Source organism: Ornithorhynchus anatinus, chromosome X1 (assembly GCF_004115215.2).
Source record: "Ornithorhynchus anatinus isolate Pmale09 chromosome X1, mOrnAna1.pri.v4, whole genome shotgun sequence".
Lineage (NCBI taxonomy): Eukaryota > Metazoa > Chordata > Mammalia > Monotremata > Ornithorhynchidae > Ornithorhynchus > Ornithorhynchus anatinus.
Genome location: NC_041749.1, coordinates 40,144,325 through 40,157,148, shown reverse-complemented (window position 1 = coordinate 40,157,148; position 12,824 = coordinate 40,144,325). Strand labels below are relative to the sequence as shown.

The 12,824-nt window shown below is 49.2% G+C and overlaps 1 protein-coding gene across 2 annotated transcripts; it reads left to right on the top strand.

The window, feature by feature from the left end:
- Positions 1–4,543: 4,543 nt before the first annotated feature.
- On the top strand, positions 4,544–11,443 carry LOC100080559 (cytochrome b-c1 complex subunit 8). 2 transcript variants are annotated; one of them, XM_029049824.1, is made up of 3 exons: positions 4,544–4,644; positions 7,772–7,940; positions 11,225–11,443. In XM_029049824.1, exons 2-3 carry the CDS (start codon positions 7,787–7,789, stop codon positions 11,317–11,319), a joined length of 249 nt encoding a protein of 82 aa, XP_028905657.1. In that variant the 5' UTR covers positions 4,544–4,644; positions 7,772–7,786; the 3' UTR covers positions 11,320–11,443. The 2 variants fall into 2 exon arrangements, with proteins under 2 accessions (XP_028905657.1, XP_001511431.2); XM_001511381.5 differs by lacking the exon at positions 4,544–4,644 and adding an exon at positions 5,954–6,015.
- Positions 11,444–12,824: the final 1,381 nt, after the last annotated feature.

Sequence of the window (12,824 nt, the reverse complement as noted above, 5' to 3'; positions counted from 1 at the left end):
AACTTTCTCTCCTCTTGCAGTGAATGGGTTCAGGTTGCTAAACTGTTCATGATCCCTGAATTCTATCCTGTGTGTATTTCTTTATACAAAGTTACTTGCTCATATATTTAAAAAAAAAATTCCCAGGGAATTACCTTTCAAGGAAGCCATTTCTCTTTTAGGATACTAAATCAAAAGACACTGGAAGAATACACTGATCTATTAAAATGCAATATGTACAAGCACTTAGTGATGTAGATACCATTTAGCAAAACAAAAATCCTATTCTTTTCTATTCATTAGCTTTAGCAAGTCAAATGTGAAACTCAGCAGGTTTCTTAAAAAACCTACTTAAAGTCTAGGCTTTAAAGGACATTTCCTCCCTTTCAGCTTTTTAAACAACACTCTTCTGCAAGATTCTTTTTTTTCCTTAAATTGTGGGGATGACTCAGCTCACATGCTCTCTAAGTGATCATGTTCTCTCTGAAGATAGTTCCAGCCACAGTGGTCATTCCCCTTTCACTATAAACCAACAGGACATTAAAATTGGTTTCCTTGTACTCCTGGAACACTTAGAGTACGGAGGGCAAAATACAAATTTCCCCAAATCAAAATTGTTAGCTGTGGTGACCCATTTAAAAAGATGCACTCTTAAATTTGAATTTAAATATTCTGTTTGCTTTTCATGATCACCTTCAACTTACTTTCAGATTCCAGCCAGGGGCGAAAGGAGGGATTTGTTTATGAATGTGTGAGTGGAAGAACCTACAGCAAGTGAGGTTTTCATGTTTCTGATCTCAATCCCCATTTTAGAGATGAGGTAGCTGAGGAACAGAGAAGTAAAGGACTTGTCCAAGGTCACACAGCCTTGACTTATGACTCCCAGACCCATGAGCTCTCCACTGGACCATGCTGCTTCTCATACAACCAGGCACTGTACTAAGTGCTGGTATAGATACAAGTGAATCAGTTTGACACGGTTCCTGTCTCACACAGGGCTCAGTCTTAATTCCCATTTTACAGATGAGGTAACTGAGTCCCAGAGAAGTGACTTATCCCAGGTCATACCACAGACAAATGGCGGAGCCAGAATTAGACACCTGTCTAAAAATAATTATGGCATTTAAGCACTTTCTGCCAGGCACTGTACTAACCACTGGAGTAGATATAAAATAAGGGGTTGGACAAGTCTCTATCATTGGTTGCAAAACAACGAGAGCTCAGACTAGGTGGTGGTTTATTTTGGGAGCGCGGAGGCTGAGTTGACTGAACAAATGCAAAAACCGAAAGGCTGAGGGGAGTCGAAGACAACCCCGCCACGATTTCAGGGTTTGGGCACAGTGAGAGGGGCTATATTTTGGACAGAGAAGAGGCAACTGGGATGAGGAAGACGCCTCTGAACAGGACGATCTCCTCCTCCCTCCTCATATGAGACAGCTAATTGCACAACCCCACTTCAAAGCCTTATCGAAGGCACATCTCCTCCAGGAAGCCTTCCCTGACCAAGCCTCCCTCTCCTCCCACTCCTTTCCGCAATGCCCTGACCTCCTCCCTTCATTCATCCCCCCTCCCAACCCCACAGTGGATACATCACTGGGCCTGGGAGTCAAACGGTCATGGGTTCTAATCCCTGCTCTGCCACTTGTCTGTTGTGTGACCTTGGGCAAGTCACTTCCCTTCTCTGGGCCTCAGCTACCTCATGTGCAAAAATGGGGCTTGAGGTTGTGAGCCCTATATGGACCAGAGACTTTGTCCCACCCGATTTGCTTGTATCCACCCCAGTATTTAGTACAGTCCCTGACATACAGTAGAGAAGCAGTATGGTTCAGTGGAAAAAGCAAGGACTGGGGAGTCCGAAGTCGTGGGTTCAAATCCCTGCTCTGCCGCTTCTCAGCTGTGTGACTTTGGGCAAGTCACTTAACTGCTCTGGGCTTCAGTGACCTCAACTGTAAAAATGGGCATGAAGACTGTGAGCCCTACATGGGACAACCTGATCACCTTTGTATCCTCCCCAGCGCTTGCAGGTAGTAAGCACTTAACAAATGTCATCATTATATAGTAAGCACTTAACAAATACCACATTTATTATCTATGTATTTATGTACATTTATATCTGCCTCTCCCTCTAGACGGTGTGCTCATTGTGGGCAAGGAAGATGGCTGTTTGTTGTTGGATTGCACCCTCCAAACCGCTTAGTACTGTGCTTTGCACAGAAGAAGCACTCAGAGAGTATGAATGAATGACGAGCAGTATGGCCTAGTGGCAAGAGTCCATGCTTGGGAGTCAGAGGTCGTGGGTTCTAATCCCGCCTCGGCCCACTTATGAGCTGGGTGACTTTGGGTGGGTCACTTAACAAACACCATCATCATTAGTCTCTCTGCCTCAGTTATCTGTAAAATGAGGATTAAGGACACCCTGACCACCTTGTTTTTGTTTTGTTTTGTTTTGCTTTGCTGTCTCCCCTGATTAGACTGTGAGCCCGTCACTGGGCAGGGATGGTCTCAATCTGTGGCCGAATTGTCCATTCCAAGCGCTTAGTACAGTGCTTTGCACATAGTCAGCGCTCAATAAATACTATTGAATGAATGAATGAATGAAATGCAACACTGGAGCCCGTTGTTGGGCAGGGATGGTCTCTCTCTGTGGCCGAACTGTCCATTCCAAGCGCTTAGTACAGTGCTCTGCACATAGCTCTCAATAAATACTTTTGAATGAATGAAATGCAACGCTGGAGCCCATTGTTGGGCAGGGATGGTCTCGATCTGTTGCCAAATTGTCCATTCCAAGTGTTCAGTACAGTGCTCTACACAGAGTAAGTGCTCAACAGTGCTCTGCACAGAGTAAGCGCTCAATAAATACTAATGAATGAATGAATGAAATGCAACGCTGGAGCCCGGCAGCGGGCAGGGATGGTCTCTGTGGCCGAACTGTCTATTCCAGGTGCTCAGTACAGTGCTCTGCACATAGCGCTCAATAAATACGATTGAATGAATGAAATGCAAGATTGGAGCCCGTCGTTGGGCAAGGATGGTGTCTCTCTGTAGCCGAATTGCCTATTCCAAGCGCTTAGTACAGTGCTCTGCACAGAATAAGCGCTCAATAAATACTATTGAATGAATGAATGAAATGCAACGCTGGAGCCCGGCATCGGGCAGGGATGGTCTCTGTGGCCGAATTGTCTATTCCAGGTGCTCAGTCCAGTGCTCTGCACAGAATAAGCGCTCAATAAATACTAGTGAATGAATGAAATGCAAGACTGGAGCCCGTCGTTGGGCAGGGGTGGTGTCTCCCTGTGGCCGAACTGTCCATTCCAAGCGCTTAGGCCAGTGCTCTGCACAGAGTAGGCGCTCAATAAATACGATTGAATGAATGAATGCAATGCCCACTCGATCGGGCAGGGATGGTCTCTCCCTGGGGCCGAACTGTCCCTTCCAAGCGCTCAGTGCAGAGTACTGTGCGGCCGTCAAAGGGCCGGGACTGTCTCCATCTGTTACCGATTTGTCCATTCCAAGCGCTCAGTCCAGTGCTCATAGTAAGCGCTCAATAAATACTATTGAATGAATGAATCAACAGTGCTCTGCACATAGTGAGCGCTTAATCCATACTATTGAATGAACGCAGTGCAAGGCTGGAGCCCGTCGTTCGGCAGGGATGGTCTCTCCCTGGGGCCTAACCGCCCACCCCGCACGCTCCGCTCCTCCGCCGCCCACCTCCTCGCCGTCCCTCGGTCTCGCCTATCCCGCCGTCGACCCCTGGGCCACGTCCTCTCGCTGTCCTGGAATGCCCTCCCTCCTCACCTCCGCCAAACTGATTCTCTTCCCCTCTTCAAAACCCTACTTAAAACTCACCTCCTCCAAGAGGCCTTCCCAGACCGAGCTCCTCTTCTCCCTCTACCACCCCCCCCTTCACCTCTCCGCAGCTAAACCCTCTTTTCCCCCCTTTCCCTCTGCTCCTCCCCCTCTCCCTTCCCATCCCCTCAGCACTGCGCTCGTCTGCTCAACTGTATATATTTTTTCATCACCCTATTTATTTTGTTAATGAAATGTACATCGCCTCGATTCTATTTAGTCGCCATTGTTTTTATGAGACGTTCTTCCCCTTGACTCTATTTATTGCCATTGTTCTCGTCTGTCCGTCTCCCCCGATTAGACCGTAAGGCCCGTCAAAGGGCAGGGACCGTCTCTCTCTGTTGCCGACTTGTTCATTCCAAGCGCTTAGTCCAGTGCTCTGCACGTAGTAAGCGCTCAATAAATGCTATTGAATGAATGAATAAATAAATACTATTGAATGAATGAACTGCCCCTTCCTAGCGCTCTGCACAGGCTGAGCGCTCCATCAATACGAGCGGCGGAAGGACTGAACCTTGTAGCTCCGCCGCGGTCGGGCGCACTCCTCCCCAGGCGGGGGGGGGCGAGAGAGGAATAGTCCCCCTGGCCCGTCCCGCCCTCCCCCCCCCCCGGCCCCAGAAGCCGAATGGTCTCTTCCCGGCAGCCTCGGCGAGCGCGTGCCGGGAGGGGGGTGGCGCGCGCGCGTGCGCGAGGGCGGGCTTTTCCCGCCGGCGTCGGAGCCGGAAGTGGCTGTGCCGTGACCCCCCCCCCCCCCCCGGCGGCGCGGTTTCCCGGATGTGAAAGGGCCCAGCTGGAGGGCGCCGTGACCTCTCCGCCGTGAGTGGCCCTGGGGCCTCGGGCCTCCCGTCCTCCTTTATTCGTTGCTTTTGTCGATGTGCATGTGCGGCCTTCCTTCTCTTTATTTAGATGTCTGGCTCATCAGACTTTATTTCTATTGCTGCTGCTGCCTGCCTAATAATTGTAGTATTTGTTAAGCGCTTCCTGTCTTCCCCCTTCTAGACTGAGCCCCTCGTTGTCTCTCTTTATTGCCGAATTGCACTCTCCCAAGCGCTTAGGACAGCGCTCTGGACCCAGGAAGCGCTCAATAAATACGATTGAGTGAATAATTCTGTTGATCTATTTTGATGGTTTTGATGCCTGTCGACTTGTTCTGTTTTGGTGTCTGTCTCCCCCTTCTAGACTGAGCCCGTCGTTGCCTTTATTGCCGAATTGCACTCTCCCAAGCGCTTAGGACAGCGCTCTGCACCCAGGAAGCGCTCAATAAATACGATTGATTGAATGAATAATTCTGTTGATCTATTTTGATGGTTTTGATGCCCGTCGCCTTGTTTTGTTTTGGTGTCTGTCTCCCCCTTCTAGACTGTGAGCCCTTTGTTGCCTTTCTGTATTGCTGAATTGCACTTTTCCAAGCGTTTAGGACAGCGCTCTGCACCCAGGAAGCGCTCAATAAATACGATTGATTGAATGAATAACTATTGATCTATCTTGATGGTATTGATGCCTGTCGGCTTGTTTTGCTGTCTCCCCCCTTCTAGACAGAACCCGTTGTCTCTTTTTATTGCTGAATTGCACTTTCCCAAGCTCTTAGGACAGCGCTCTGCACCCAGGAAGCGCTCAAAAATACGATTGAATGAATGAATAATTCTATTGAATGAATGAATAACGATTGATCTATCTTGATGGTATTGATGCCTGTCGCCTTGTTTTGTTTTGCTCTCTGTCTCCCTCCTTCTAGACTGAACCCGTTGTTGTCTCTTTTTATTGCTGAATTGCACTTTCCCAAGCGCTTAGGACAGCACTCTGCACCCAGGAAGCGCTCAATAAATACGATTGAATGAATAGTTCTATTGAATGAATGAATAACTATTGATCTATCTTGATGGTATTGATGCCTGTCGCCTTGTTTTGTCTTGCTGTCTGTCTCCCCCTTCTAGACTGAACCCATTGTTGTCTCTATTGCTGAATTGCACTTTCCCAAGCGCTTAGGACAGCGCTCTGCACCCAGGAAGCGCTCAATAAATACGATTGATTGAATGAATAATTCTGTTAATTTATTTTGATGGTATTGATGCCTGTCGCCTTGTTTTGTTTTGCTGTCTGTCTCCCCCTTCTAGACTGAGCCCGTTGTTGTCGCTCTTTATTGCTGAGTTGCACGTTCCAAGCGATTAGTGCAGTGCTCTGCATGCAGTAAGTGCTCCATAGACACGAATGAATGATGCACACTCATGGGGATCCCTGGGCCTCTCATCTGGGGGTGCAGGAGTGGGGAAGGCTAGGGGCAGGGCTGTCGTAATGATAATAAATGGTATTTGTTAAGCTCTTACTATGTGCCGAGCACTGTCCTGAGCACGGGGGTAGATACAGGGTAATCAGGTGGTCCCACATGGGGCTCACAGTCTTCATCCCCATTTTACAGATGAGGTAACAGAGGTCCAGAGACGTGAAGCGGCTTGCCCAAGGTCACACAGGAGACAAGTGGCAGAGCTGGGATTAGAACCCACGACCTCTAACTCCCAAGCCTGAGCTCTTGCCACTAGGCCACGCTGCTTCCCCGCAGCAGCTTGGCAGGTCATCCCATCCATTTCATTCATTCAATCGGATTTATTAAGGGCTTACTGTGTGCAGAGCCCTGTATTAAGTGCGTGGGCACATAGCACTTAAATACTATTATTATTACAATACAACAATAAACAGCGCCAATCTCTGCCCATAACGAGTTCACAGGCAGCAGCAGCAGCTCCCGAAATGGACAGATGGCAGAATTGAGGCACGGGAATCCCACACCAGTAATAAGTTGCATTTGTTAGGCGTTTATTATGAGCTGAGCTAAGAGCAGGGATAATAATAATAGTACTTACCCAGCGCTTAGAACAGTGCTTAACACTTAGTAAGCGCTTAACAAATACCATCATCATTATTATTACTGGTTATTGTTATTATTACTATCCCCCCCCTAGACTGTGAGCTCGTTGTGGGCAGGGACTGTCACTCTTTATTGCTGTATTCTACTTTCCCCAAATGCTCAGTACAGTGCCTTACATACAGTAAGCGCTCAGTAAATATGATTGAATGAATTACTTCTTAAGTGCTCACTATGTGCCGAGCACCGTTCTAAGTGCTGGGGTAGGTACAAGTTAGGTTAGACAGAGTTGCTTTCCCACATGGGACTCTTGCTCTCAATCCCCATTTTATCGATGAGGTAGCTGAGGCCCAGGGAAGTGAAGTGACTTGCCCAAGGTCACACAGCAGACGTGAGCCGCAGCTGGGATTAGAACCCAGGTCCTTCTGATTGCCAGGCCCGTGCTCGCTCCATCTGCTTCTCGGCGTGGGGTTGATAGAATATAATTGAATCAGACTCAGGACCTCCCCAACGGGGCCCACAGTCCAACATGGAAGGAGGAGTATTTAATTGCAATTTTACAGGTGGGAGAGGTGAGGTACAGAGCAGTTTCCCCAAGGTCCTACAACTGGGCAGGTGATGGTTTAGAAATCCAGGGTCCCTGGCCCTTAGTCTGGAACTCTTTCCACCAAGGCCACACCGCAGACCTGGGCCAAGTGGAATTGCTCATCAGATGCTGTTGGTTCTGCGTGCTTTGAGTGCACGGTCCCCGTAGGAGTGTTTTCCAATCGAATCGGAGTTTTATCTTGTGTTTGGGTCTTGGAAAACACTAAACATTCCCATTCTGCCAAGGTTCCCAGGCATCTCACAGCTTTTAGCAGCTGCACGCTTCAGCAGGCTGACGCTTTCACTGTCACCTCGAGAACTCAGTTTATAGTCTGGATGGGGTTCTCCTATAAATGTTTATCTTTGTGTGGTGAGGTCAACTGTGTAATCTGAGAGCCACCTGCTGCCATCTTTTGAATTGTGAGTTTCTACGAAAAGAGTGAGCGCTCAATCAATGCAGTTGACCGACTGACTAATATCAAATTCTTCTGCTTTCAGGGAAAGTCAGTGAAGATGGGTCGTGAGTTCGGAAACCTAATAAAAGTGAGGCATATCATTTCCTATAGCCTGTCGCCATTTGAGCAGAGGGCATTCCCCAACTTCTTCATCAAAGGCATTCCGAATGTCTTACGGCGAACGCGAGAGTCCATCCTGAAGGTAGCCCCTCGTAAGTACCCTCTCGAAGCCCCGACTCGGGTGGGGTTCTGTTTTTTATAAATAACACTAGTTTGAGACTGTCGTGGTATAAGTTCTTGTACAGGGCCCAGCTAAGAACATGTCACCACACTATCATCAGAACAGCATTTCTGGAAGTGTCTGTCAGGTGTCAGAGAAGCAGCGTGGCTTAGTGCAAAGAGCCCAGGCTTGGGAGTCAGAGGTCGTGAGTTCTAATTCTGGCTCCGCCACTTATCAGCTGTGTGACTTTGAGCAAGTCACTTAACTTCTCTGTGCCTCAGTTACCTCATCTGTAAAATGGGGATTAAGACTGTGAGCCCCATGTGGGACAACCTGATTACCTTGTATCTACCCCAGTGCTTAGAACAGTGCTTGGCATGTAGTAAGCGCTTAACCAATACCATCATCATCATGTGTCTTGCTGGTTTCCAGAGCAAAGATTTCCATCTACTGAAGCATATTGGCAACAGTGAGACTCCAGAACCACAAATGCTTGCTGGGAATATCATCATCATTGTCATCAGTGGTTTTTATTAAGTGCTTACTTTGTGCAGAGCACTGTACTAAACGTTTGGGAGGGTACAACTTGGGAGGGTACAACAGAGTTGGTAGAAACGTTCCCTGTCCACAACAAGCTTACCATCTAAGGAGGATGAGCTTGGGGGGGAACTCATTCTAGAGTCTTGATAGTAAGAAAACTTTTCTTAGTAAATAGCACAGGGTGCGGGGGGTGCACATGTGTTGGGTAAGACTAGGTAGACTGACAAATGGTTTGAACCTCTGGTTTAACACAATCAGGTCTGAGCTCCCCAAAGTCACCCCTCCCTCTTCTGACTCCCCCTTTCCCCAACCCCCTCCCCTACTTTCCCATCCTTCCCTGCAGTATCCTCAGAGGAGATCTCCCTCCTCGCAACTGCCACCCCCTCCACCTGTGCTTCGGACCCCCTTCCCGCTCACCTTATAAAAACCATCGCCCCTTCCCTCCTCCCCTCCTTAACTTCTATCTTTAACCGCTCACTCTCCAATGGCCTCTTCCCCTCTGCCTTCAAACTTGCCCATGTCTCCCCCCTCCTAAAAAAAAACCCTCTCTTGACCCCACTTCCCCTTCCAGTTATCGCCCTATCTCCCTACTACCCTTCCTTTCTAAGCTCCTAGAACGAGTCGTCTACACTCGCCGCTTAGAATTCCTTAACTCCCATTCTCTCCTGGACCCCCTCCAATCTGGCTTCCGTCCCCTCCACTCTACCGAGATTGCTCTCTCTAAGGTCACCCGTGACCTCCTTCTTGCCAAATCCAATGGCTCCTACTCTATTCTGATCCTCCTTGACCTCTCAGCTGCCTTTGACACTGTCGACCATCCCCTTCTCCTCCACACCTTATCTCACCTTGGCTTCACGGACTCCGTCCTCTCCCGGTTCTCCTCTTATCTCTCTGGCTGGTCATTTTCCGTCTCCTTTGCAGGTTCCTCCTCCCCCTCCCATCCTTTAACTGTTGGGATTCCTCAAGGGTCAATTCTTGTCCCTCTTCTCCATCTACACTCACTCCCTCGGTGAACTCATCCGCTCCCACGGCTTCAACTATCATCTCTATGCAGATGACACACAGATCTACATCTCCGCCCCTGTCCTCTCCCCCTTCCTCCAGGCTCGTATCTCCTCCTGCCTCCAGGACGTCTCCATCTGGATGTCTGCCCCCCACCTAAAACTCAGCACGTCCAAAACTGAGCTCCTTATCTTCCCTCCCAAGCCCTGTCCTCTTCCTGACTTCCCTATCACTGTGGATGATACGACCATCCTTCCCGTCTCTCAAGCCTGCAGTCTCGGTGAAATCCTTGACTCGGCTCTCTCATTCACCCCACACATCCGATCAGTCACCAAGGCCTCCCGATCTCACCTTTATAATATCGCCAAGATCTGCCCTCTTCTCTCCATCCATACGACTATCTTACTGGTACAGGCTCTGGCTCTCATAATATCCCAGCTGGATTATTGTGTCAGCCTTCTCTCTGATCTCCCTTCCTCCTGTCTCTCCCCGCTCCAGTCTATTCTTCACTCTGCTGCCCGGATCATCTTCCTGCAGAAACACTCTGGGCATGTCACTCCCCTCCTTAAAAACCTCCCGGTGCTTGCCTATCAACCTCCGCACGAAACAAAAACTTCTCACTCTGGGCTTCAAGGCTCGCCATCCCCTTGTCCCCTCCTACGTCTCCTCCCTTTTCTCTTTCTATTGCCCACCCCACACGCTCCGCTCCTCTGCCGCTCACCTCCTCACTGTCCCCCGTTCATGCCTATCCTGCCATCGACCTCTGGCCCACCTCCTACCGCTGTCTTGGAATGCCCTCTCTCCTCACCTCCGCTAAACTAACTCTCTTCCCCTCTTCAAAGCCCTACTGAGAGCTCACCTCCTCCAAGAGGCCTTCCCAGACTGAGCTTCCCCTTTTCCCTCTGCTGCCTCTCTGCCCCCCCTTCACCTCCCCTCAGCTAAGCCCCTTTTCCCCCCTTTCCCTCTGCTCCTTCCCCTCTCTTTCCCTCCCCTCAGCACTGTCCTCATTTGCTCACTGGTATATATTTTTATTACCCTATTTATTTTGTTAATGAGATGTACATCCCCTTGATTCTATTTATTGCTATGGTTTTTGTCTGTCTCCCCCATTAGACTGTAAGCCCGACAGGGGGCAGGGATTGTCTCTTATCTGTTGCCAAACTGTACATTCCAAGCGCTTAGTACAGTGCTCTGCACATAGCGCTCAATAAATACTATTGAACTGAATGAATACTGAATGAACCTGGCCAGATCTAGAACTTAGTCTAAACAGGGCTGAATTCCCAGCCTGGCCCCTGCCTAATAATAATAATTCTGGTATTTGGTAAGCACTTACTATGTGCCAGATGCTGTACAAAGCACTGGGGTGGATACAAGCAAATCGGGTTGGACACAGTCCCTGTCCCACTTGGGACCAAATGTCCAAATTCTGGAAGCACAGGGTGCTATCTCTGAAGGCCTACAATAAAGTCATATTAAACCTAACCCTAACCCCATTAGGCTCCGAGGTAGTGGAGACCCCTTGCGTATTTCAGCCATATGTAAAGCAGGTGTAACCTGTGACGTTCACTGCCCCAACCTCAGCAATTTTTTTTTCTTTTTAAGTTAAGAGTAAGGGGAAAGGGGGCTTCTGAGATAGCCTGGAGGTGCAGGTAGGCACTGTGGGAAAACACCTGTAGGCATTTGTGGAATTGACCATCTCAGCATGCTTTCTCCTGGATTGTGTCTTTAAAGCATTTGTAGCCTTTTATATGCTGTACACCTGGGGCAATGAAGAATTTGAAAAGTCCAAGAGGAAGAACCCCGCTGACTATGAAAACGACAAGTGATCAGCCCCGGCAAAGTATAGGAGAATGCCAGTCAGCCATCTCCAGCTACCTGACTCCTGTTAGTGGAGAAGAATGGGTGTCGTGCCAGCTCTAAGGCTCAATAAACTTCACAGTTCATGAACGATGAAGGTGTGGGCTTCTCTCTATCTTCCAATTCTTGGAAACGGGATATTTTGTTGTTTCAGTTGAAACGGTCCAGCTGCATTATCTCCCGTTGGCCTCTGAGTGCCAGCGGGAGCCTAGTCGTTGTTATTTGTTGACGTTAAATCATCTTGGGCCTGTTCCAACCAGTCTGGGCTTCCCGCTGAATCTTTTTCTGTGTCCGTTTCCCTTCCTGGCTGCTCATTTGTTTCTCCTGAAGATCATTTAGCCCCCTTGAGAGAGACGGGGTGCTTTCTGAAATGGCCAGGCTCAGCTTTTTGCAGTCAGAGGGAGTTGGGAGTCACTGGGGCAAGGCCTGGCCCAAGGAGGGGCCAGGGAGGAGGAGGAGGAGGAAGGAGGAAGAAGAGAGGCAGCTGGGCCTTAGCTGGTGGTAGTCCCCTGGGCAGCGGCAATTTTGCAGGCCCTAGGATGATGGGGGGAGCTCTTCTCTTCCTCACACTCAGGCTCTCCTCTCCACCAGAGTGGGGAAAAGGGAGGGGAAGAGAAAAGTAAAAGCAGTTAGGTCTCTAAATCTGACTGCCTGTCTGCCTCACACCCCATTTCCTTGTTTCTAAAAGTGCTACACCTGAGGGATGTCTAAAATATCCTGGGCTTCTACTTACGCAGGCTAAGAGGACTAGTTGAACTACTTTGTTTTTCCGAAGGACACAGCTCCCCGCCCACCGTGCCCTCCCCGCCCAGCTCCCAACTCACCACTTGTTTTCAGTAAAAATGATGAGCCGTTTTTCCAGGAGTTTCTCTGGTGGGAGGAGCCAAACACGCTGCCCTGATCTCACCTGTCTCTGCTGCTGCCCGCCGCCACCTCCAGACTAATTGAACGGCACCTCTCAGTGGTTAAAATGGAAGGCCAGGGTTTTCCCACCCTCCCTTAGCAGAGCAGGATGGACACAACGGAGTAGAATGGCCAGTGTCTCAGTTAACGGGCCGGATGAGTCTCTTCTTCTTTTTTTAATGGTATTAAGCGCTAGGGTAGATACAGGTTAATCAGGCCAGATACAATCAATCAATGACATTTATTGAGCACTTATGTGCAGAGCACTGTTCTAAGCGCTCAGGAGAATGCAGTGCAACAGAATTAGCATTCTGCCCAAAACGAGCTTACAGTCTAGAAGGGGAGCAGTCTGAACAATTGGGAAAAATGCAGGGCGTTCTGGCTACCAGAGGCTGGGTTGGCGAGGGGGTGTTGACACAGTAGGAAGGGTGAGGAAGAGATGCGGGACGCCCCAGTCCGGCCTCTGGAACACGTGATTCCAAGCTTTTCTATCCGAGTCCCGGAGGGCTCCGATGGGGGCTTGCGGAGTGGGCTCCTCATAGAGTCAGAGTTTGATATTCCTGTTGGGGAG